The sequence below is a fragment of the Piliocolobus tephrosceles genome, chromosome 5 (genome assembly GCF_002776525.5).
Source record: "Piliocolobus tephrosceles isolate RC106 chromosome 5, ASM277652v3, whole genome shotgun sequence".
Classification (NCBI taxonomy): domain Eukaryota; kingdom Metazoa; phylum Chordata; class Mammalia; order Primates; family Cercopithecidae; genus Piliocolobus; species Piliocolobus tephrosceles.
The window spans coordinates 35,292,915-35,318,363 of NC_045438.1; the positions used below are offsets into that span (position 1 = coordinate 35,292,915).

Genomic DNA, 25,449 nt, shown 5'->3' on the forward strand with positions numbered 1-25,449 from the left:
CTGGTACATTGTCAATGAGCAGTAATATTTTGAAAGAAATTTTTTCTTCTAAGCAGTGAGTCTCAATAGTGGGCTTAAAATAGTCAGTACACCATGCTATAAACAGACATGCTGTCATCCAGGCTTTGTTTTTCCACTGACAGAGCACACATAGAGTAGATTTAGCATAATTCTTAAGGGTCTTAGAATTTTCAGAATGGCAAATGAGCACTGACTTCAACTCCAAGTCAATGATTGCAATGACCCAGCTGTATTATCCCCTAACAAGAGATTCAGCCTATCCTTTGAAGCCAGGCATTGACTTTGACTCTCTGGTTATCAACATCCTAGATGGCATCTTCTTCCAACAGAAGGCTATTTCATCTCCATTGAAACTCTGTTGTTTAGTGTAGTCACCCTCATTAATTGCCTTAGCAAGATCTGGATAACTTGCTGCAGCTTCCCCATCAGCACTTGCTGCTTCACCTTGTGCTTTTATATTACGGAGACAGTTTCTTTCCTTAAACCTCATGACCATCCTCTGCTTGCTAGTTTCAAACTTTTTTTCTGCAGCTCCCTCACCTCTCGGCCTTCCCCAAATTGAAGAGAGTTAGGGTCCTTGTTCTGGATTAAGCTTTGGCTTAATGAAGATGTGACTGGTTTGATCTTCTATCCAGACCACTCGAACCTTCTCTGTATCAGCATTCAGGATGTTTTGCTTTCTTATCGTTTGTGTGTTTACCAGGGTAGCACTTTTCGCTTCCTTTAAGAACTTTTCCTCTGCATTCACATCTTGGCTGTTTGGTGCAAGAGGCCTAGCTCTCACCCTATATAGGCTTTCAACATGCCTTCCCTCACTAGGCTTAATCATTTCTAGCTTTTGATTTAAAGTAAGAGGCATGTAATTCTTCACTTGAACACTTAGATTAGGGACTATTGTAAAGTTATTAGTTAACTTCATTTCAAAATTGTCATGTCTCAAAGAATAGGGAGGCCTGAGGAAAGAGAGACAGACAGAAATGGCTTGGTTGGTGGAGTAGTCAGAACACACACAATATTTGTTAAGTGGCTCATGCCTGTAATCCCAGCACTTTGGGAAGCCGAGGTGGGAGGATCACCTGAGGTCAGTAGTTTGAGATCAGACTGGCCAATACGGCATCATGATAACAATGAAAAAGTTTGAAATATTGCAAGAATTACCAATATGTGACGCAGAGATGAGAAGTAGGCACATGCTATTGGAAAAATGGTGTCAACAGACTTGCTTGATATAGGGTTGCCACAAACTTTCAATTTGTAAAAAAATGCAGTATCTGTGAAGCACAATAAAAGAAAGTATGTGCATACTAGACTCTGTATTAGGTGCTGGGGGCACAGTGTGAATCTGACAGACATATTCACTGCTTTCTGGAAGCTCTGTCTAGTTGAGGAGACAGACAATAAACAACGACTCAGCAAACACTTAATACACAATTTGCCTGGAGTAAGAAATGGCCTAGAATCTGAGACTAGCTTGGTCTGGGGACATCCTTAGGGAAATGACAAATTGTTTTTTCTTTTTTTTGAGACACGGTCTCACTCTGCTTTCCAGGCTAGAGTATAGTGCTACGATCATGGCTCACTGCAGTCTTGTCCTCCTTGGGCTCAGGGGATTCTCCCACCTCAGTCTCCGGAGTAGCTGAGACTACAGACGCACACCACCACACCTGGCTAATTTTTGTATTTTGTGTAGAGTCTCTGTTGCCAGGGCTGTTCTTGAACTCCCAGGCTCAAATGATCCTCCCACTCTGACCTCCCAAAGCACTAGAATTAGAGGCATAAGCCACCATGCCTGGCGAAAGAAATGACATTTAAACTGAAGGACAAGTAGGTGTTGACAAGGAAGAGTGAAGTGGAAAGAGGAGAAGCAGCAGAAGTACATACCAGGTAGAGGGAAGAGCTCCAAGCGAGACAGAATCTACTGTACCAGGACACAGATCCGCTGGCATATATATGTTCAATTATAGCAGCAAATAACATTTAATTTGAGGCTTTCTCCACCATAAGTGTTTATAGCACTTACTTCTGAGTGACTGGAGAACAAAATAAGACTAGCACAGAGAAACAAGAAGTACTGAAAGAAAAGATGGCTAATCACACTTAGAATAAGAAGTCTTGGTGCTGAAAATAAGTATGTGAAAATAAGCCTGCATAAAATAAGCCTGGATACATTTGGCATCCCCAGTGTAAGCATCCATAATCTCAACCACTGGCAGAAACCTGTCCACCAGCCTAGGACATTGCCATCAAGCAACTCACATACATGCACATGAGCGCACACGCACACCCCACATCAGAAGGAAAAAAAAAAAAACCCTGCAAAAAAAAAAAAAAAATCCTTTTGAATTGGGTTTTAAAATGGCAGACGATCACTGCTATTGTTCCCTGATTAAGGCAGATCAGAGGTTTCCATTAATCCCAAGGAATAACAGGTACGCTCCCTTAATCATATTTAAAATAACACGTGAGGTGATTTGACATAATGGCAATTTATTTCCTTCCTTTAACACAACAAAATTACAGGGTACTGCATGAGCAATCTACCTGGCAGCTAGGACTTCTGATCCACGTGAGCAAACACAGAACAAGGACCAGTCACATACGCCTATGGTAGGAAAGTGATTGAAACGATACAAGAAAGGGGGGAGCCTTCCTAGAAATTTTCACTCACAAGCAAGTTAAAGAAAGAAATTAGATTAGGGAAAATATCTCTATAAAAAGAGACTGGTTAAGGTCTGGCACAGACAAGCATGATGGTCTTTCCACCAGGCCATTCTCCCAACAGAACATGTCAGTAGAAGTTATCAGAAAATGTGAGACATTTGGTTATAAATTACCAATATTATAATTGTCATATAATGAGCTCCAATTATTTTCCAGAGAATAAGGTAAGTGCTATGTATTCTCTCTAATACTTGCCATCACCTGTGAGCAAGATTTTATTCATCTCATTTCACAGATGAGAATCTGAGGCTTAGAAAGTTTAAATATTAATAACAGTAATGTGCATACTTCCACATGTAGCACTTTTTCTATCACTTTTTTCTAAGCACTTTTTTCACAGTTTCTCACACCAAATATAGCCTGGATTTCTAATAACTGTGGCAAACTTGGACCTGTGGCCACTCACTACTAGTGAACATGGTGAAACTTTCCTAGTATCCTGTTTTCCCACTATGTAAACTGATATCCCTGATAGTGGCTGGTTCTCAATTTCTATAGTTCTAAATTGGGGCTCAGAGACGACAACTGGTTTATAAGGGGGTAACTTCTCTTAAAGTTGCATTTTTACTTAGATCTTAAGCTACATTATTTGGGAAGTTTTTAAAAGGGGCTAATAGAGATTCCAACTCTCTTCCCTCCTGCCCAACTCCAAGACACCTCTTGGTCATGCACTCAGCTAGTGACCTTGAAAGCAATCCTATTAAGAGTACAGAGGTGGCTCGAGCCTCTATACTGTTGTTCTCAATAATGATTTTAGAATGACAGATTCTGCTGAATCTTGGTATTTTAATATATTTTTACTACTTTATTAGGCCTGCAACTTTAACTTAGAATGAATCTAGTCCCCCAAACCATATATATTCAAGATCAAAACTGTTAAGATAATTTTTCTTGGTCTATATTCCTGAACGTCATTCCCACTCCACACTGGACCTGGGATTGTAAATTCTTTGGAATCCAGAAAGATTCTATGAGAATTTTCTTACTAACAAACCAATGCTGGGCAGATAGCCTGGAAAAACAAAACAAACAAACAAAAAAAAACCCTGCATTTTACAGTTAGCATAAATGTCAAATGGTGCTCTGGTAAATATTTCAAACAGTGCCTTATGTCCATCTGTGACACACTTTGGGCCTCTGCATCTGAGTCTGGGGTATAATGGGGCATGACTTATCTTCTGAATTGGCAAATCTAGAACATAAACGTAACATAACACAGGGAAGGTGTAACATAAAGTGGGTTTTTCCTAAATGTCTAGATGATCTGAGAATTAAGATGGAGTCTCTCGGTAAAATCATTTTCATTGCTGTTAAGTTTCTGCTAAATGGAAAACATAGTCAAGGTGCCTGGAGCCACCTGGATAATTTCTGTAACAACAAATTAAAGTTGCTCTTGGAGACACACGGATGTTAATGGAAATGGACATTCAATTCAAACTCAGACTATAATCTTTTAATAAATAATATCTAAGAGTTATCAGCCAGGAGGCTCTAAGCAAATACTTAATTGTGTTTGGATCCTATGATTGGAGGAGTCAGCTCTTTTAGCTCCATCAATTATAGCTCTGGAAACAGGCACACAATTTTTCAGTCTTTTAGTTTTATACAGCAAGCAAATTACATTTTATATTGTACCTCACTACACAAAAACTTTGGGTAATCAAACAGAGGTTAAATCATGTTCCTCTTGTACACAGTAATGTATGTGGTAATTCTTACTTATTTAACACAGAATGCCTAGGGAACAGCTGTATTCTTTTATTCAATAGTTACAGAGAATCCAATGAGTACAAGACATACATTAGATGATGTGATCCTTGCTCCATTCCCTATTATTTTTATATAAATATTTTGAATAAAATATTACATTTAAGATCTCTTCAGCAAATAAAAATTTATGCCAATCAATTTGACCTCAAGATTTCCTCCTCAAAATAAGGATCTTTGATACCGTTGTTCTAAAATATATTTTTGCCTCCCTAGCTGTTAAGTTTTACAGTGAAAACCATTTGCCTAGCCCTAAAATGCCACACATAAGGACACTGGGAAGACAATGGTGCAAGCCTTACAGAACAAAAGAGAAAAAGAAACAAGGAAATGTATGAGAATGATTCTATAGAGGCATTCACATTTCTTATTCTAAGACTCCTCTTGGAAAACAAAAAGATTCATGACTTAGAAAAGGACATTACAGTTGCTAGATCATCACCTATCCGATAGGAATATAAATGATAAACACTAGATTATGTTGCATTTGGAAACCTTAACTGGAGGAAATTCTACCTTTGTGGTGGAAAAGCCAAAAGAAGAGAAGTCACTGCAGGCTCCAGAAATACACATTTTAACCAAGTAGGGGTGGGGGAGTACAGTTTCTCAGAACCACTGTGTCCTGATCTCAAGAAGAAGTTGTATTTCTTTACAATTTAATCTACGATTAGCTAACAAAAGGGACAGAAAGCATTATTAACCTTGATATTCACAAAGTGGTCAATTAACAGCACCTTATAGCTATATACCTTTGTTTTTCCACCAAAGAAAAATGAATAGCATGACAGAAAACAACAAAACAGGGTTGGGTGCAGTGGCTCACTCCTGCAATCCCAGCACTTTGGGACATCAAGGTGTGGGGATCACCCGAGCCCAGGAGTTGGAGACCAGCCTAGGCAACAAAGCGAGACCCCACCTCTACAAATTAAAAGAAAAAAAAAACAGCCAAGTGTGGTGGTGTGCACCTCTAGTTGCAAGCTACTTGGAAGGCTGAGGAGGATCACTTGAGCCCAGGAGTTCAAAGTTGCAGTGAGCCATAATTGTACCACTGCACGTCAGCCTGAAAGACAGAGCAAGAGTTTGCCTCCCTCAAAAAAAAAAAAAAAAAAGAGGAGAAGAAGACAACAAAGAGATAATCTCTGGTATACTATTAGACAAATGCAGTTTGATGGAGAGCAATATGATTAATGTATCAAACACAGAATTGTCTCTTTCCAAGTAGTTACCTTGAAAGGACAATTCTAATGCTATCAACATTTCTTAGAATTCCTATATTATGAAGACTTTCAGAATCTGTAAAAGTTATTTTAAGTGTTAAGTTTGCCTTTGTTTCATAATGTTCCATGTACTCTGGAACGTACAGGGTATACAAAGGATGAGTCCTGGCCCTTACAACGCTTACAGTGTTTGTAGGAAGGCAGGGCATGGATGTGTGCATGGATGATTTCATTACACTGAAGTAAGTGTCAGGGCTGAAGTCAGTACAGGACTTATAGTGCCAAAGGAGCACAGCGAGGGGCTGCCCTTTGTGCCAGGAATGAGGAGGCTGAGAGCAAAAGAGGTGGTTTCCTGGAGATGGCACCCAAGGAAAGTCTGGAGAAGATGCCATGTGATCTGATTCTACAGAGTAAGTCAGAGTTATCCAAATGAGGAAGAAAGATGAGCAAAATGGACAGATGAGCATGAGTAGGCACAGAGGCATGCAAGAACATGATGGAGCAGGCAAATGCAACAAGCACTTTGGTGCTGCTGGAGCACAAAGTGCAAAGAGTGGCAGGAAAGAGGATGGAGAGGGAAAAAGGGACCAGCTGGCAGGTAGTCTAGGTGCCATGCTAAGGGGCTTGGACTATTCCTTAGGTCAGGGGTCACAAAAGCAATGACTACGGTAATGCAGATAACTGAGGCAGGCCATGTAATGCATATTCTAGAAGAGGGGCACTGGAGCACGCAGGACCTGTCTATAGCTATGGTGACAGCTGCTACTTCGCTCCAGCTGATGACTGCTGGGAAGACGACAAGAGTGGCTGTGTCTTCCAATTTTTCAAGGGAAGCTGAAATCCAGATTATGAAAAAATCAGTTTCTAAATGTTGACTCATAAACACCTGCAGGAGACAAATAAACATAGCTATAGACTAAATACGGCTCCAAGACTGCTAGTCAAGACCTCTGTTTCACTGAGAAGTTTATTTCTAATGCGCAGATATTCCCATTGGAAAGATGTCTAGAGGCATGCTATGGAGGATGGGTTGGAAAGAGGAAAGACTGAAAGCAGGAAGACCATGACCCACCTAGAGAGTGATGAGTCTTTCGTCTTTTGAGGGAGATGATAATTTTGATAAAATCAAGTAAAAGTCGTTTAGAGTCAAGTCTCATGAGTAAATTTAGTATTAGAGCTGCACATCAATCAGGTTTTATATAAAAACAAGACAGGAGTATAAAGTCAATCAGATGACTGCTTTAGGCAGTTTACAGAATGGGTCAGGAGACCATTACAAAGCAGAAGTTGTAAAATATATTGTGTGATAGTCATGAAGCCTCTAGAAGTGTCTATCTGCAGGTAAACATTGTGTGGATGTCTAGCTTCTATAATGACATTTAAAAGATGCTTTGCCCATTACTCTATGCTCCCGCCTTTTTTTTTTTTTTTTTTTTTTTTTGTACACAGGACTCATAAACTGCTCTTTATTGGCATCTGAAAAAGAGGTGCCTCAGCCTTCAAGGCTGGGACAGAAGTTGGGGAGGAGCTGCTCTCCCCGGGCTCAATACCAATAGACCTTCTTGTATTTCCGAGTCTCCTTGATCCCCATGGCCTCCATCACCTCCTCCTGTAGTGTCTTTAGACGGGGCACGTAGGTTCTTTCTAAAGCATCTTCCACTGATGTGTCTTTGGGGCCATCAATCCACGTTTCAGGGACGATGCCATCAGCTCTGGGAAATTCGGGTTTAGGGATAATTCTCCCTGATCGTGTGGAGACTCGTACCCGCTCTCCTGCTTCAGTATATCTCCACTCAATCTCAGTGGGTTTCCTGTCCATAGGATCCACAAGTTTGACCTGGCGGTGGAGCAAGGGGGCTTCACTAGGGATCATGGTTCCTCGGTAATCCATGGTCTTGCCAATGTAGCGGTAATGTGTGTTCAGCCCTCCCACGACCACCCAGTTTCGCTGCCGGATAACTTGAACCACTTTGCCCTGCTTTCCAGCATCCTTGCCTTCTAGGATCTCCACCGTGTCCCCACGGAACAGATACCAGTCTTCATCAGAGATGGGTTCCACAACCACTGGGCGCCGCCTTAGCCATGGGGGGTTCTTCCTCTTGTCTGCCAAGGAGCCTGGGGGGCTCATCCCATAGCGGTAATTGGGGGGCAGAGTGACCTTGGATGCCAAGGCCAGCAGGGCAGAAAGACGCATGCCTGGAGGCTGTAAGAAATCCCTTTGCCAGCAAAACGCTCAGAAACCTTCCTTGTCAGCTCTCCACTTTCCGCGGCACTTCGGATGCTCAGCACATGGGCCCTCAGCGTCCTCTCTGCTCCCGCCTTTAACGTCTGAGGTCTTCAACCTCAGCCAGACATTTGGGATGGGATAGGAGTCTATATCCCTTAAACGTTCTGTTTCCGATTAAAATCTTGAGGCCAATGTCTTCACAGTTGGCACATACTTAACATTTCCACCACCCTCATCCTCTTCCTTTCCTGACTTCAATTTATACTCTTGCATTATTTGTACATATTTTTCTTCCTGCACTTCTGTGAGCAGAAACCATCTCAATTATCTTTGCATTACTCCCAAAAAATCCCAGCAGAGCAATCTGCCACAGAGTGAGCATTTAACAAATGCTGGCTTAGGAGGAAAACGCCTTATTACTTAATAATCACTGTGCTCAGCAAAATTCACCATAAGGCAGGTTTGCCTTGAGACTTATCCAAGGGCATTTAGTTACTGCAGCACCTAAACAGTCTCTCCTAAGCCAGTCCTGAAGTCAGCATTACAAGGAGGCTTGAGGTTCTGAGGTATAAGAGTATCAGCATAAGCCCAGCTTGCTCCCAGTGACTATTTAATTACTATGGTAATAACAGTCAGGTATGTAAAACATTACACTCCTACTGATTACATGGAAGAGTAATCACTTCTTCAAGAATTATCTAGTCTACCATCTAAACAAACTATTGCCACCCCACCAGATAACTATGAAGCCACCACAGAAACCCAGATGGTAATCTGCACGTTCACTCTTACTGAGTTATTTGATGTTTGCCCAACAGTATGGTACCTGAAAAGATGGTACTCATCATTAGCCAGGATAATCCTGAATGGAAACATTCAACTTATCAAATTTAGGTGGTAAACTTCTGTACTACCAGTTAAAAAAAAAAAAAAAAAGTATACTAAGCATGAAGACCAGGTTTGGATACCAAGTTTGGGTATGGTTGGCAGATTAGGCCATGGGGTGGGAAAAGTTTCTGATTGTGTATCATAATAGTCACACACAAAATATAATCTGTATGTCATCTTGCTATGATGCTTTGGGAATGATTGATATAGAAAATAAGAGATGGCCAAGCACAGTGACTCACGCCTGTAATCCCAGCCCTTTGGGAAGCTAGGATGGGAGGATCACTTGGAGACAGGAGTTCAAGATCACCTGGGCAACACAGCAAGATCCCATCCCTACAAAAAACTTTTTAAAAAATTACTTGGGTGTGGTGGCATGTGCCTGTAATTCCAACTATTAAGGAGGTTGAGGCAGGAGGATCACTTGAGGCCAGGAGTTAGAGGCTGCAGTGAGCTATGATCGTGCCATTGGACTCCAGCTTGGGTAACAGGGCAAGACCCTGTCTCTAAAGAAAAAAATAAAAATAAAAAGGAGAAAAAAAATAAAGAGTCCATTAAAAGGTGCAACAAATGATACAGGCAACTAGTGACTGGTAATAATAACAATAATCAGAACAGTGCAACATTTAAGTGGAAAAGGAAAAATGAAATTATCTTCACATCCAGTTTTCTGTGTTCGAATGCAGTAAAGAGGCTGTCTGCTCCTTGATGTTCTTCTTAATAACCACATTCATTTCAGGACCCAACCATATCCAACACCGGGAAGCAGTAAGGACGAACAAACCAGAGAAGACACAAATTCAGAACGTAACAGCTCTACAGACTAGAACTGTGTTGTCCAATAAGGTAGTCACATGTGGCTATTTAACTAAAATTTTGTTTCTCAGTTGCACTAGCTGTATTTCAAGCTCTGCAGCTGTGGCTAATGGCTATTGTATTAGACAGTGCATATACAGAACATTTCCATCATTTTCCATGGAACAAAGCTGGACTACGAAGTGAATATTCCTATTGTTAAGATGGACCCAACAAAAAATTCAGTCAAAGCCAATAATTTTATTCATTGAGCATAATTAGAGATACCCAGGGTTATCTGGTTATTTTATCAAATGTGTCATAGAGACAACTGATGATCCACAGAAAGTTTGGACATCCTTATCACCACAGGATTTTTTTTCTCAGTCTTCCTCCAATACCCACCTTTGCCCTCCCCACCACTGTGGGTAGGGATAGAAAGAAAAATGGTAGGGGGTCAGAAATTCCCTGATTAAGTCTCTTTTATCCAAGAAGCTACATAAATTGCCAAAAATAAATAGGTTTTTAGAAGCATCTTCTTTCCTCCCCTTTCTCTTCCTTTTTAAAAAAATACTAAAAGGCAACTGAACAAAAACAACAACAGGAGACAGGAAGAGGTATTCAAGAAAAGTATTAAGAAGAGGACAGGGCGCGGTGGCTCACGTCTGTAATCCCAGCACTTTGGGAGGCCGAGGTGGGAGGATCACAAGGTCAGGAGTTTGAGACCAGCCTGTCCAATAATGGCGAAACCCCATCTCTACTAAAAATACAAAAAAAATTAGCTGGGCGTGGTGGCGGGTGCCTGTAATCCCAGCTACTCGGGAGGCTGAGGCAGGAGAATTGCTTGAACCTGGGAGGCAGAGATTGCAGTGAGCTCAGATTGCGCCACTGCACTCCAGCCTGGGCAACAGAGCAAGACTCCATCTCGAAAAGAAAAGAAAATTATTAAGAATAAAATGGATGGTTATCTTAAGTTACTGTCCAAGACATGCAAGGCAAAGTACCACAAATCAAGAATGTTTCCAAAAATACCCCATGGGAACAATTCAACAAATCCACATTAATTTTAAAAGTTACCAACTTTTCAGAGGCAAAATGATTTGCCGCTAAAAATTTAAAGTCCTGAGTTTTCATCCAGAGCAACACACTCTGGTTCAACGATCTAATTCACAGGCAAATAAAAGAATCACATTAAGTCACCTTCCAGTCATAGCATCATTTGAATTCTGAGGTCATTTGGTTCTCAGACAGGAGCCAGGTCTGACAGTAAATAAAAGTCAACTACAGTAGTAAGATTCTACTTATTATTCTACTTATTATTCTATTTTCCTCTGTACAGTCTCATAAAAATGAAGTAATATGCTTTTGGATTTAATGTAGACAGTTTCAATTATATTTAAGAAAAGCAAAGAAAGATTCATTCAAGAACCAGGAAAAAGAAAACCAGGAGTCCTCAGACACTGGATTCCATTTAACACTCTTCACTTTATCACTGCTTAAATACTTGCTTTCTACTTTGTGATGCTACCTCTCTGCATCACAGAAGAAAATTTGATATCTCAGTGACAGAATAATTTAAGTGCAAGCTAAAATTTAATCAGCACATAAAAGCAAGAAAACTCATAACCCATCTGTTTAAGAACAGCTTATATATTTTGGGGAAGGGGAAGCAAGACTTAGGATGCTGGAAAACATAAAACAAGGCCTTAAAGCCCCCTTTTCAAAAATGCCTGATGTTGCTGTCTCTGGCTGATAATTACAGCCCTGGGAGGGCAGCTGTGAGACAATGCTGATGATGATGCAGTACACAGGCCCTCAAGAAGCTGGCAAGCTGCTGCTACCTTTCATACCGTGAAAGAACAACACAAGGGTCAGACTTCCCTTTTCTGTACCCTGTGCGTTTCAACTGTCATACACGCATGCAGTGACAAAGTTATCATCAGAAGTTATACAACCTTATGATCTGCTCCCTAGCTTCACCCTCCACATTCGCCCTCAATGTTTGCTCTGCCCCTCTTTACTCTCGGCATTTCAGTAGGCATTTTAGTATAGAAAGAGAAGTGACATTTGACCCTTTGCCTAGAAAAGGTTGCACTCTTGAGTCACTTTAACTCATCCCTTTAAAGCAGAAACTCACTTCATTAAAGTAAGCAAAAATTATCTGAGGCACCTAAGGAAGGTGGGGAGATGTTCGTTTAAACCTTGATAACTCAGTATTTTCTCCTCTTGATGAGGACAGAGTGACTGGTCACTGTTGAATTGAGCATGGGAAAAATTAAAGATCTCTAGGCCAAGAAAGTAGTTTAAGTCAAAAAAGGCAACTGATCTGAAATATACCAAATCTACAAAAACTGTTTCCCATTTCATGCATACACAGCCCTACAGAGGGTATAAACACTACCAGCAAACCGTGCTAGGAGGTCACAAGCACTCCCCGGAGCATGCACGAGCAGCACAGTTTATAAAACGTTCTATAGGCAGTGTGGGAGACAAGGGCTGGATCTGGCTCCGACCAAAGGATGGAGCTAATGCATACCTTTCGGTCTTCTGGAATTTCCATTCTTTTGCTGTTCATCTTCCTCATTAATGGTGAATAAACCAAGGGGAATTGGCCTTGCATTGGTCTTCTTCAGTCTCTCGTGTCGGAGAGCTGTAGCTGATCCAGGCATACCGCTGCTACTTGTTTTTTTTTTGTTTGTTTGTTTTTAATTATTATAATATTAAAAATATATGCTTATGTAATTGCAGCTCCCAGGAAGCTGCTAGTTCCTAAGCTGCCTGTTCATTTGAGCACTTGTAATAGATCCCCTATGGGTAAACAGTTTGCAAACAGCTGACAGATAGTACCAGCCACTTGGCAACTGAGGCCCTGCAGTTCCCCTCACCTAGCAGCAGCTTCCCCACCTCCCCTACCAGCCCCCTCCCACTGACTCCCCCACAGGCACATGCGCTGGTGATTGCTCGGGCGCATGCATGCACACGCGCGCGCGCACACACACACACACACACACACACACACACACTTTCCAGAAAAGCCCTACTAAAGACACGCAGGGTCTGATGCCTCCCACCACTGCCTAACCTGTTCAATCAGCTTCTTCCTGCTGCAGCACCTTTTCCCAGTCTTCTTCCTGCTACCGCACAGTAAAATATTCAGCCCACAGCAGAGAGGGGAAAATATGATACGCTGCCGTTAACAGTTGCCCTGACAACCCTTGACATATCCTAATCAAGGAGGGCGGAGAGCGGCTCCATCTCCCCAGCTGAGAAGCGGCAGCTTGCAGGATGCTGGGTTCTGGGAACTCACCAGCAGAGGGTTACTGCGTGAGGCTGCTGGGCAGCTCCCTCTTCCTCTCAGAGGCAGAGCAGCAGGATGGGAGGAGAAAGAGTTTTGCTTGCACAAGCAGCAGTAGACTCCTCAGTATGGAGAGAGAGGCCTGAGGAAGAAAGGCTTTTTCTTCTTTTCTGGGCCAGGTTGTCTATCCTAACAATGTTTGCAAGCCCCTGGATGAATGAAGGCATGGCTGGTACCCACAGAGCAGCTCCCTTTACTTTCCTGACATTCTTAACACCCCAGAGCATGTATAAAAACGGGGTTGGCAGCACCGGTCACGAGGGCCACCAGTGCCATGTCCCCGAAACCCTCTGGTGAAGACAGGCAAGGGAAGAATTATGCTGACTCCCACCAGAGATCACAATGTGGAGTGTCTCCTCTGCAACTCAAGTTTCAAGGACAGAACCTATACTCGGGAATTCTCCAAAGGAGAAAAACCTGCCTCTATTACACCCAGCACACCCCCTACCCTCAGTTCCCACCGCTCTGGGCAGTCACTACCAGCGGTGCTGAGCGATGCTCAACACTTGACCCAATTTTAGTTCTTTCTGGATCGTTTTCTTCAAAGCACAGAATCATGTGATTGTTGTTTTCTCCTGAAATAAGCTATCTCACTTTAAGACTCTTCACTTCCAGACTGCTTAAAATGTATGCTGTCTCCAAAAAAAATTTACAATAAATGACATTAAAACACGCCAACTCCCAAATTAAGAAAAAAAATTTTTTGGTTTTGCGTTTTAATAAAAATCAAGTCTGCTTAGCAAGTCAAAAGCAATCCTCCCACTCCCAAATTACTCCCTTACTTTTTCTCAGTACTTAAACCTACTTATCCAAGAGAGGACCCAAGGGAGTCTAAGGCAAGTAAAATATCCCCTCTAAATCTCTTGTGTGAAACAGTAACTTTGGACAAATCACTTAACTCTCTCGGTGCCTCCATTTTCTCTGTAAAATTGGGGTGATGACTATCATTTACCTTATGGGATTAGGGTGAGGATTAAATGAGTGTGGTGCCAGCAACTTCAAGTGCTTAATAAATACCAACTATTATTATACTTTATAATAGTTTGCTGTAACTAGTCCATTTTTTGCTTTGTAATTATTTTCAAGGTGTTTCCAGTTCAACGATCAATGCTATCAGGAAGTACTTCTTTGTATCTACTCTTACTGTCCAGCATGGTGCTGGGGGATGTACTAAATGGCAAGCAAACACATGCTGAAAAAAATAAAAGAATCTTCAGAACTTTTTCCCTCCACAGGCTGGTGGATTTAATTAAGTTCACATGTATTTATTAGATCTCAGGCGTGAAGAAACGCAGGAAATTTCAGTCTTAGAGTTTATTTTAAATTGTGTCAATCTGTGCAGTAGGTCTTTGGAATAAAAGAGAATGGAGTTTTGGAGCTGAATGGGCCTGAGAAAACAAGCAGTTAGCATCATTTTACATGCGAGGAAGCCAAATCTCATGAAGTGAATGAAATTTCTTTCCTAGGTCAAATGTTAGTTGGCGCCAAGTCTACAATTAAAATTTAGACCACCTTCCTCCTAGTCCAGTGCTTCTCCTGATGACAAATTCTTGACCCAGATGTTTTTGAATCCTAGATCTCTCTCCAACTTACGTGGAGATGGAAGGAAAGGGAGGAGGCATGCCTCCAATATTCAAGATCTTATTAAGAAATAAAAAAATGAATACAAATTGTAAATGTAACATACTTCCATAATTTTCTATATTTATAAACTTTTATTCTTGAATGAGACATTTGTTATTTCCTATTATTTTTCTTTAATCAGATGATCAATAAACATAGGTGTAATATACATCAATATCATACTATTTGTGAAATGAAAATATTTTCAAATCCATTAACTTCTTTCCTCTACTTCAAGAGAATCAGGTCAGTATGTACAATAGCAAAAGCATAACAAAACAAAAAAGCAAAAGAATAACAAAAAACCCACATATAAATTAAGCATACTTGAAACTACCTTTTGGTAAAGAAAATGAAAATCTATGTCTTAAGCAAATGACTAATTTCATTTAGAAATGTTTGTCACCCAAATACAGCTTACACTTTCCAAATAAAGCTAGCTGCTGCTCTAATAACTAACAGATCATCTCCATCGAGTCAAGATGCTCCTATTCTGCTGTCTTGTAAATCCTGACTCCAACATCAACTAGCTGCATCACTGTCACAAAAAAGCAACCACCACAAGATCAAATAATAACAATAAAGGATTTTCTTCCTCCCCTTATAAAGGACACATTTTTCACTTAAGACTAAATTCATTTGAGATTAGTTTCTTAAATTTTCACACCCAAACTTTAATGGATATAGGGTTAGCTCTTGGGGAATTCCAGGAATACTGTGGCTTGGCCCCTGTAGGGATGTGAGTACCATCTTCTCCCAATTCCCTTTTACGTTCTGATCCAAAACAAAGGCAAATACGGAAAGCGGTATGGTGAGACCTTAAATTTAAATATCCGCCAAAGTAAAATAAACACTACTCTGAATTCCTGCTCACTGCAACCTCCACCTCCTGGGTTCAAGTGATTCTCCTGCCTCAGCCTCCTGAGTAGCTGTGATTACAGGCATCCACCACCAAGCCCGGCTAATTTTTTTTTTGTATTTTTAGTAGAGATGGGGTTTCACTATGTTGGCCAGGCTGGTCTTTGACTCCTGACCTCAGGTGATCCACCTACCTCGGCCTCTCAAAGTGCTGGGATTATAGGTATGAGCCACCTCGCCCAGCCCCCTGAACTCTTCTCCAGCACTAAGGAGCATTTTCAATTAGATGTGGTACAAGTATCCTTGCACGTCACATGCAGATATAGAGGCTTTTAAATCAATCCCCATGGGAAATGGGCATGCAGCCCTCCAACAGTCAGTCAGGTTTTGCAATTACTTTGTTTAAATCATTAAAGTGATAAATGTTGTATTAATAGAGACTTTGTACAAATTTGAGAGAAATGAGACACTGCCTTGTGCAACAGGGTTGATTTTACAACTAGATTGGCTTTACATTGAGTAAAAATATTCTGTGTTATAATTTTAAAATGTATTCACATGTATGGGTAAAAACACTACCACTCAGCTACTATAATTAAAACAGTCCCACAGGCCCCTGAGCAACTGCAGGCCCCACCCACTTAGTCCACAATAAATTTATGTCTCTTTGTCCTCCTACCCTGGCTGGTTGGCATCTCTGGCCTATGTCCAACCTCTGAGTTGGATGAATATGAAACAGAGTCAAACTTGCTGATCGTTGGGGAAGTAAGCTCATGAGTTGGGCCTAGCTGTCACAACGTTATATAAAAGACTAACATGTAGTCACATGCATACACATACACACACAGAGTCAGCTTTCTGTTCACATTTATGCTTCCTAGACTCCTGTGACCATAAAGTTGGAAAACAGCACACTCCATGAATGAATCCAAGAAATCTGCTTAACCAGTGAGAAACAAATCTAAAATTTCCCTTTCTAAAAGCCCAGTGAGCTTTACGAAAACATTATTGAAAGAAAAAAAGAGCCTAATTTGTACTATTCAAGGGCTAGAGCTGAAAACAGAAAGTATTACTGCGGATTGAATGGTCTGTCACCAGTAAATTACAAGTTCCACATATGTATAAGTTATTTACTTTTCATCAGGGTCCAGAAGTTCCAAAATTCTTTTCCACATTTCTACATTCGAGGAGATGGTTAATTCTTCAAAACTCCCGGACTTCAGTAATCTTTTAAGTATTTAATGCATCTCCCCAAGATAAACTGCAATTTATTTCTAGCAGGAGTTTTAACAATATTTTTACGCAACTTAAAACCTATGCATGATTTTGAAAATGACAAAGCCAACACAGGTTGACATGGAATCAAACAACCACTAAGGAACAAAGGTTCCCATTTGGTTCTTTGCCACTCTATTCTTAAAGGGTGGCCTCAGAGTTTCCTAGAATTACGCCACTTACTGATGGCTTTTGTGATGATAAAGGTACAACATTCTGCCATCTTGCAGCATCATGCATAGCGTCAAAGAGGCTGGATAAAGAAATACTGCACAAAGAAGTATCAACCCTTTGAAAGGAAAAGGAGATTTGCTTTGATCTTCTTTATTTGACCACTTTTTGTTAACAGGCATATAAGAAAAACAGTAAATGCTGCCCTAGTAGCGGTGATGCCATCAGCCAGAAGTACCAGGTCCCTGTGGTGCCTTTTATAACATTTCTATAAATCTTCACTGCAAAACACTTCATGGCGCCTACAGAGTCCATTTTCCCACGTCTGCTCTATCATAAACAAATTTCAAACTCTAGGGATTCATTTATACAAATGTGAGGTGTGGATACTAAGCTTTAAAATCCTTTCCTAAACATTAGGTGTGAAATGCCACATTAAACCTTAACCCAGTAGCACATATTAGAGTGCCTCTCAGCCCTCGTATTCATTACCCTCATTGATACCACTTCATTAATGTGCACCACATGAACTTCTGAATTACTTGATAAAAGTTAAATGTGCAAAGATGTCCTCTCCTCTCACGATAATTAGGCTAAGAAATCCAGTTTTATAGATTCCAAATGAGGCAAAGAAATCAATCTCTGAGTTCAACAGAAGATTCATACAGATGCCTGGACTGTGTTTCCGTAAGTTACCTAATTCACTGAGGGTCTGTGAGCAGTTTAATTTAGTGTTTAGTTTTATTGTTGAGCCACACCATTAGAAAGATAAGAAAATGAAACTATGGTTCCTTGACTTGCTTTGCTTTAGAAGTAGTAAAATCATGTCAAAGATGCCAGATGGGGTGCTTTGGAGCATGCCATCAGAGGGGTTACAGAGCCAAAAGGCATAATGTTTTCACCAAACAGAGGCAGTGGGGAGCCATTGAAGGGTATTGACAGCTAAATATGTGATCCAGACAGGTCAGGATGAACTTGCAGTGAGAAAGAGAGACGGGACAGGGACTAGTTATGTAACTACTTCGTCCAAGTGGAGAAAAGGGATCAAATGGTGGCCACAGGGATAGACATAAAAACAGGAATATGAGAATCAATCATGTTTGTGTTTTTTAACAGACACCCCTCTAGCAGTGTGAAAAACTTATCCATAGGCTTGAACATGAATACCAACCTCCTGCAATAGTCCAGCTGAAAGATGGAGAAGTGGGCAATGGAAAGAAAGGTAGTTAATGTTTTTATTAAAGATTAATATGACAACAAGTGCTTTATATCCATAGATAAAAGAAAGCTAAGAGATGGATAGACTAAGGTCCAAAATGATCTCAAAGAATGAAATAATGAGCTATACTTAGACAGGATACAGCCTATTCAGTTTATTCCTACTGAATAAGCTATATTCTTATTAATTCAGTAGGAATAAACAGGAACATCTCTTTTTATATTTAAAAAAAAGTTCAACTGGACAGGTATAAAACAAAGACCTACCCAAGCTGCACCAGAAACAAGGAGAGCACTTGGACAACAAGCTCACTAAACATCATCAGCGCACTGAGGAAGTAAAGACCCTAACAGTGTCACAGTGGAATCGGCAGACACCAGCATGCCTAATAGAAGACAAGTGTTCTCTGTTTTCTGGTCCTCATATCACATGGTACTTGCAAGATATTTAAAATAGGATGATAAATGAGAACACATTCAGAAGAGAGTGACCTAGGACTTACCATAAAAATTCTAGGCCATAACATAGGAGACATAACATAGGAGAAAATAAGACAAGACTCCAGAGGAATAAAATAACAGAATTAAAGGTTAACATATGGAAGAATTTACACTTTTAGTGGAAGTGTAAATTTAGTTCTGGAAGAGAAAACTGATAACAGTGACTGGAAGTTACCAGAATGTAAAAAGTTATGTTTCTTGACATTGAAGATAGCTGTGCGTAAACACTGATCTGGGATGATGATGTTGAATTAATGCACTGTTCACAAGTTGGAATTTTTATTTTTTATCTCTAGAGCTTCTTCTGATCCTGAGACTCGATGACTTGATGCAAATGAAAAGTCAAGTTATATAGCCAAGAGAGAATACTCAGGCAGAGGGAAAAAGCAAGGCTGAGATAAAGCCCTTTCCTTTGCTGTACCTGTGCATTTACTTACTCACATGGCTTCATTTTGTAAGCAACTCTGCGTTTCATTATTTTACTTATTCAACTGATGGCCCAGAGGATTTAGCCTTAAATGCTAAATCACAGAAACAACTGAACTTCACCAGGTGTTTGGGTTAGAAGAGGGCCACACTGGCCGGGCGCAGTGGCTCACGCCTGTAATCCCAGCCCTTTGGGAGGCCAAGGCAGGCGAATCACGAGGTCAGGAGATCGAGACCATCCTGGCTAACATGGTGAAACCTCGTGTCTACTAAAAATATATTTTAAAAAATTAGCTGGGCGTGGTGGTAGGTGCCTGTAGTCCCAGCTATTTGGGAGACTGAGGCAGGAGAATGGCGTGAACCCAGGAGGCGGAGCTTGCAGTGAGCCGAGATTGTGTCACTGCACTCCAGCCTGGGTGACAGTGCGAGACTCCGTCTCAATAAAAAAAAAAAAAAAAAGAAGAAGAGGGCCACACTACTCTGATCTCTGCACCTGCAGCTTCCAGACTTCCCACATTCTCTCACCCACAATGTAATGAAAACCTACTGATACACACGCCTGTAATCCCAGCACTTTGGGAGGCCAAGGCGGGTGGATCACCTGAGGTCGGGAGTTCAGGACCAGCCTGACCAACATGGAGAACCCCCCATCTCTACTAAAAATACAAAATTAGCCAGGCATGGTGGCGCATGACTGTAATCTCAGCTATTCGGGAGGCTGAGGCAGGAGAATCACTTGAACCCAGGAGGCGGAGGTTGCAGTGAGCCGAGATCACGCCATTGCCCTCCAGCCTGGGCAACAAGAGCCAAACTCCGTCTAAAACAACAACAACAAAAACCTACTGATAAAGATGAACAAGAGAGTTTTCCCCTCAATGAGCCAATTTGTTATAGGTGGATCCCTATAGCTATGTGACTTGAGAGATGAAATCTATAAGTTTGGGAATGAAGAACGATACTAAAGAACAGCAAACCAATTCAGTGTATGACTTTATGGGCATTTTAAGGATAGTGATACACTAAGTCTTTAGGACAGCAAAGCATTGGACAGGTGAAGAACATTCATTTCAGAATGTTTTAAGACTTTTCCTCAGTCCCATCTGTGTTAGTCTGCTTTGTGTTGCTATAAATACCTGAGACTGGATAATTTATAAAGAAAAATTTTAATTTGGCTCACAGTTCTGCAGACTGTACAAGGAGCACAGTGCTGGTACTTGCTTCTGTTGAGGGCTCAGGACGCTTACAGAAGGAGAAGGGGGAACAGGTGTGTCACATGGCAAGAGAGGGAACAAGAGAGACGTCAGGCTCTTTTAAACAACCAGTTCTCACATGAGAATTCACTCATTACCATGAGAAGAGTACCAAGCCATTCATAAAATTGGCTCCCATGACCCAAACATATCCCACTAGGTCCACCTCCAACACTGGATGTCATATTTCAACATGAAACCATATCTAAACTGTATCACCATCCTTTGCTACTTTGCCACTCTTTCCATTTCTTTCTCCTAAAACCTCCCGAAATTAAAAGACATCCATTTTTTTACTGCGAGTTTAATATCCTGTTTTTACCTTAAAAAATCAGGAAAGATTAATTTTTAAATTTTATCTCTTAAATAATTAAAATGATTTGTATGATTCCAGGTAAAAACTGTTAATTTTCTTCCTGAGTGTCAGTGTATCAGTGAGGGTTCTTCCAGGGAAATAGAACCAATAGTATTTTTGGCTATTTCTCTGGAGAGAAATATATTGTATATAAAGACTTATTTTAAAGAATAATGGCTGCTGCCACTGTGGAGGCTGACAAGTGTGAAATGTGTGCAGCAGGCTGGCAGGCTCAAAACTCAAGCAGGATTTCCATGTCACAGCTTTAAGGCAGACTTCCTCTTCCTCCTTCTTTCCCAGGTCTTCACCTGATTGGGTTTGGCCCACCCATAGCCAGGATAATCCCCTTTACTTAAAGTCAACTGATTATAAATGTTAATCATAGTTACAAAATACCTTCCCAGCAACGTCTGATGTTTGGGTACCAGAGCTGAGCCCAGTTGACACTTAAAATTACCTATCAGTCAGTGACCTCAGACAGATTAAGATACTACATTCCCACATTCAAGTCAACATGCTGCGAATAAAAGCATGCATTCAAGTCAAAGGTTTATGTATCAATGATCACAATCTTCATTGAAGAGGATGGCTACTATTTACTCAGATAATTTTCCAATACCGTAACGCTCTATTAATCTAATGTTCCTACAGTTGGGGTCAGGATATCTTAGACTTATTAAATCCCTCTTTATTTTCACTAATGATCACCCTTTGAGAATCAAGTACTGGTGAGCTTCAGAGCGTTATCAAATAAACCCTTTTAATGAGAACTAAGCAGTCTGTTCATCTGAACATTAAATGATTCAGAAAGTACAGATATATAGATTACAAAAAAATCCTTCTCTATTATAATGAAGTAACCCCACTTTCTCAATCAGTAGAAACTAAAGTATATAGATACGCACATGGGGGGTGGAGAAAGGGTTGGATAAAATGCTTTTCATGAGAAAAGTGTATGAAGGTTTGAGGCACTAAACTTTATTTTTTGGTTTATTTATTAACTGAAACCAACTGATACAGTTTGGATGCTTGTGTCCTCCGAATCTCATGTTGAAATGTAACCCCTAATGTTGGAGGTGGGGCCTGGTGGGAGATGACTGGATCATGGGGGTGCATCTTTCATGAAGGGTTTAGCGCCATCCCCGTGGTGATGAGTAAGTTCTCCCTCAGTTAGTTTACATAAGGTCTGGTTGTTTAAAAGTCTGCGACCTCCCATTACCCCACTCTCTTGCCATGTGAACGTGCCTGCTCCCGCTTCACCTTCCACAATGATTGTAGGCTTCCTGGGACCCTCAGCAGAAGCCGAGCAGATGTCAGTGCCATGCTTGTACAGCCTGCAAATCCCTGAGCCAATTAAACCTTTTTAAATTGCCTAGCCTCAGGTGTTTAAGTGACACAAAAAAGGCCCAACACACCAATTCTGACGAAAGAAAAAAAATTACATACAATTCTCCAGCATAGTTCTGAAACCAACCTAGAGGAAGGAAGCACCTAAAAGAAATGCCAAATTATATAATTGTGGTAAGTTAGAGGCTTGGTACATTTTCCTTCAGTGAATGCCACACTGAGAATTGTCAGTAACCAACCAGAACACCAAAAGCCTTTAAGCTAAATTATAAAGATATAAGTATATTGAGGATTGAGTAACAAGCTTAGAAGCTCTTAAAATTTGTAACTGCTAAGCAAAAAATATTCCTAATGCATCAATAATTTTTTTAAAAAACATAAAGTATTAATTTCCAAGAAGTAGATGTTACTAGCAATCCAGTAAGGTTTTTTTTGTTTTGTTTTTTTGGACAAATACATCTTCTCTTAGGCTTGACTGACCTAGAGTCATCAAGATTTTAAGGGGCTCTATATGAAAATATTAACATCTCAAAAAGATTAACAGGTTGGTAAGCACTCAGGAGACACCTACTCCATCTCTCAAACCCTTTCACTTTTCATATCCATAACCTAAACCCATGGATGGCAGCTTAGGAAGGATTATAATGACAAAGGAGCCTTTTGGCAAACTTCCTAAAACACCCCAAATGACCATTTTGCCTTTTTCATAAAGTGTAATGGCTATACTCCAGACACCTGCAATGTTGTAGTAAAAAAATCAAAATCATAATAAAAAAACTCTCCTTTCTCTTAAATTTTTTGCTGGAAATACTTCTAGCTGGCTCCTGTTTCCACAGGCATGAAGACACTTGCCCCTAAGTTCCTGAAATAAGCAGTAGCCATGTCCCTTTACTGCCCAGAGCCAGTAAAGTCCCTTTACTTCCAGCGCACTGGAAAAAGACCATGTTTACAACAAAAAGAGGGAGGTTTGTATAACAAAAGCTGTTTTGAAAATAACTGCAAATCTGCAAAGTGTTGAATGAACATGTTTCCAGATAGAGACATCTGTAATAGAAAGCAACACTGTGCTATGTAAGAAAAAATCAGCTTTGCACATTGTACAAGGGGTTCAGAATGCCCAATTCACAGGTGTCTGAACTCCATATCCAGAGTCCTAATTCTGAACCTTCTGCCCCTTCCTTCTGGCATTTCAAACATAGGCCTTCTCTCCTCCAAAGCCTTCTTGTTTTTTTTTTTTTTTTTTTTTTGAGACAGAGTCTCGCTCTGTCCCCCAGGCTGGAATGCAGTGGCCAGATCTCAGCTCACTGCAAGCTCCGCCTCCCAGGTTCCCGCCATTTTCCTGCCTCAGCCTCCCGAGTAGCTGGGACTACAGGCGCCCGCCACCTCGCCCGGCTAGTTTTTTTGTATTTTTTAGTAGAGACGGGGTTTCACTGTGTTAGCCAGGATGGTCTCGATCTCCTGACCTCGTGATCCGCCCGTCTCGGCCTCCCAAAGTGCTGGGATTACAGGCTTGAGCCACCGCGCCCGGCCCTCCAAAGCCTTCTTGAAAAAGACTTACTTGCTACTGTGGGTGTCATTAATGAGTCCTGCAACACTCTCACAATGACATGTGGGTCTCATCACATATATGGTTTAGATTTGTGTTGCACAGTTGGTTGATGATTGGAACTCTTTTTCTTCTTCTTTTTTTTTTTTTTTTTTTAACTTTGATGCTGTTCTCAACGAGCAGCAGATAGATGTTGGACCTGATCAGTTTGTAAATAAGATGAAGAAATGACATTCTCAAATCTGTCCATTTTAGACACAGCTGGGATACCGAGGATTGAATCTGAAATGCCAACCTAGGGCTCTTCCCTGTGAGGCTTCACTGGAGTATAAGATTATGGGGTTTTCCTCTCCAAAGTCATTTGAGTCTCACAGGTCTTCTAGACTAAAAATAGCTTCCCACTTCTCAATTTATTTCCATACTTTCTTTCGACTGTTGAGACATCTCTTCTATTTATACTCTACTGGGCCTTATACAGTCACTGCACAAAGCATATGGATGTAACTTTTTATATACACAGGGAGGGCATCTTCACCAGGATATTGGGATGGGTTTATTCCTAGTGTTAAGTAAATCCGTACAAAACTTATTTCAATAATAATTCAGTTTTATTTTTACTGAATAACACATTTTAATATTTCAAAGATGGCATCGGGAACACTTGTTTAATCAATTTCCACAGTGGCTGCTGGACATAAAAAGACAATTTGGGGGTTATTGTTGGGAGAATCTCAACCCAGGACCGATCTGAGGAAGTGAAGTATTTTTCAGATTTACGAAGTTATGAAATTAAATAATTTTTATTTTTATTTGTTTTTTTGAGACGGAGTTTCACTTTTGTTGCCCAGGCTGGAGTGCAATGGCACGATCTCGGCTCACTGCACCCTCCGCCTCCCAGGTTCAAATGATTCTCCTGTCTCAGCCTTCCAAGTAGCTGGGACTATAGGCATGCGCCACCACACCCGGCTAATTTTGTATTTTTAGTAGAGATGGGAGTTTCTCCACGTTGGTCAGGCTAGTCTCGAACTCCCAACCTCAGGTGATCCTTCCGCCTTGGCCTCCCAAAGTGCTGCGATTACAGGTGTGAGCCACCAGGCTGGCTGCAATTTTTTAAAAGATATAAAAATCTAAATTCTAAATTGAACAAGATATCATTTTCTTAGCGAGAAATGTGCCTCACATACATGCCCACACACCACACCCAGGATACACCTTGTAAATGGTCTTCTGCAACTTAAGAAAGTTTCTTCTAAAATTTGTGACTTTTTTTTTTTTTGAGACGGAGTTTTGCTCTGTCGCCCAGGCTGGAGTGCAGTGGCCGGATCTCAGCTCACTGCAAGCTCTGCCTCCTGGGTTTACGCCATTCTCCTGCCTCAGCCTCCCGAGTAGCTGCGACTACAGGCGCCCGCCACCTCGCCCGGCTAGTTTTTTGTATTTTTTAGTAGAGACGGGGTTTCACCGGGTTAGCCAGGATGGTCTTGATCTCCTGACCTCGTGATCCGCCCGTCTCGGCCTCCCAAAGTGCTGGGATTACAGGCTTGAGCCACCGCTCCCGGCCTAAAATTTGTGACTTTAATAAGACAACTCACTGATATTTTCTATTTCATGTATGTACTTTGCTTGAAGAAACCCAAACTGCCTCCTGCTTCTCATGAACATCTCGTGGAAGGCAAGTTGTATGTTTCCTCTATTTTCCTGGTAGAGAAGCATAGTCACTGTGGTGCTAGTGCCTTGTTTACAGTCAGAATGGGTGTTAGGAGGTCCATCTCTCTATGGCTTAAAGCAACATACCTCTGTGGCAATATTTTAGCAAAGGACTTAAAATTTAGAACTATGGGCCAGGCGTGGTGGCTCACGCCTGTAATCCCAGCACTTTGAGAAGCCGAGG

General features: G+C 41.0%; 2 protein-coding genes across 3 annotated transcripts in view; both read right to left on the minus strand.

The window, feature by feature from the left end:
• MAP7 (microtubule associated protein 7) overlaps positions 1-25,449 on the minus strand; it is a 219,560-nt gene that overhangs the window by 177,711 nt on the left and 16,400 nt on the right. The gene's annotated exons all lie outside the window — the stretch shown is intronic.
• On the minus strand, positions 7,176-8,040 carry LOC111525538 (39S ribosomal protein L24, mitochondrial). Its single transcript, XM_023190975.1, has one exon. The coding sequence runs from the start codon at positions 7,918-7,920 to the stop codon at positions 7,270-7,272; it is 651 nt and encodes a 216-aa protein (XP_023046743.1). The 5' UTR covers positions 7,921-8,040; the 3' UTR covers positions 7,176-7,269.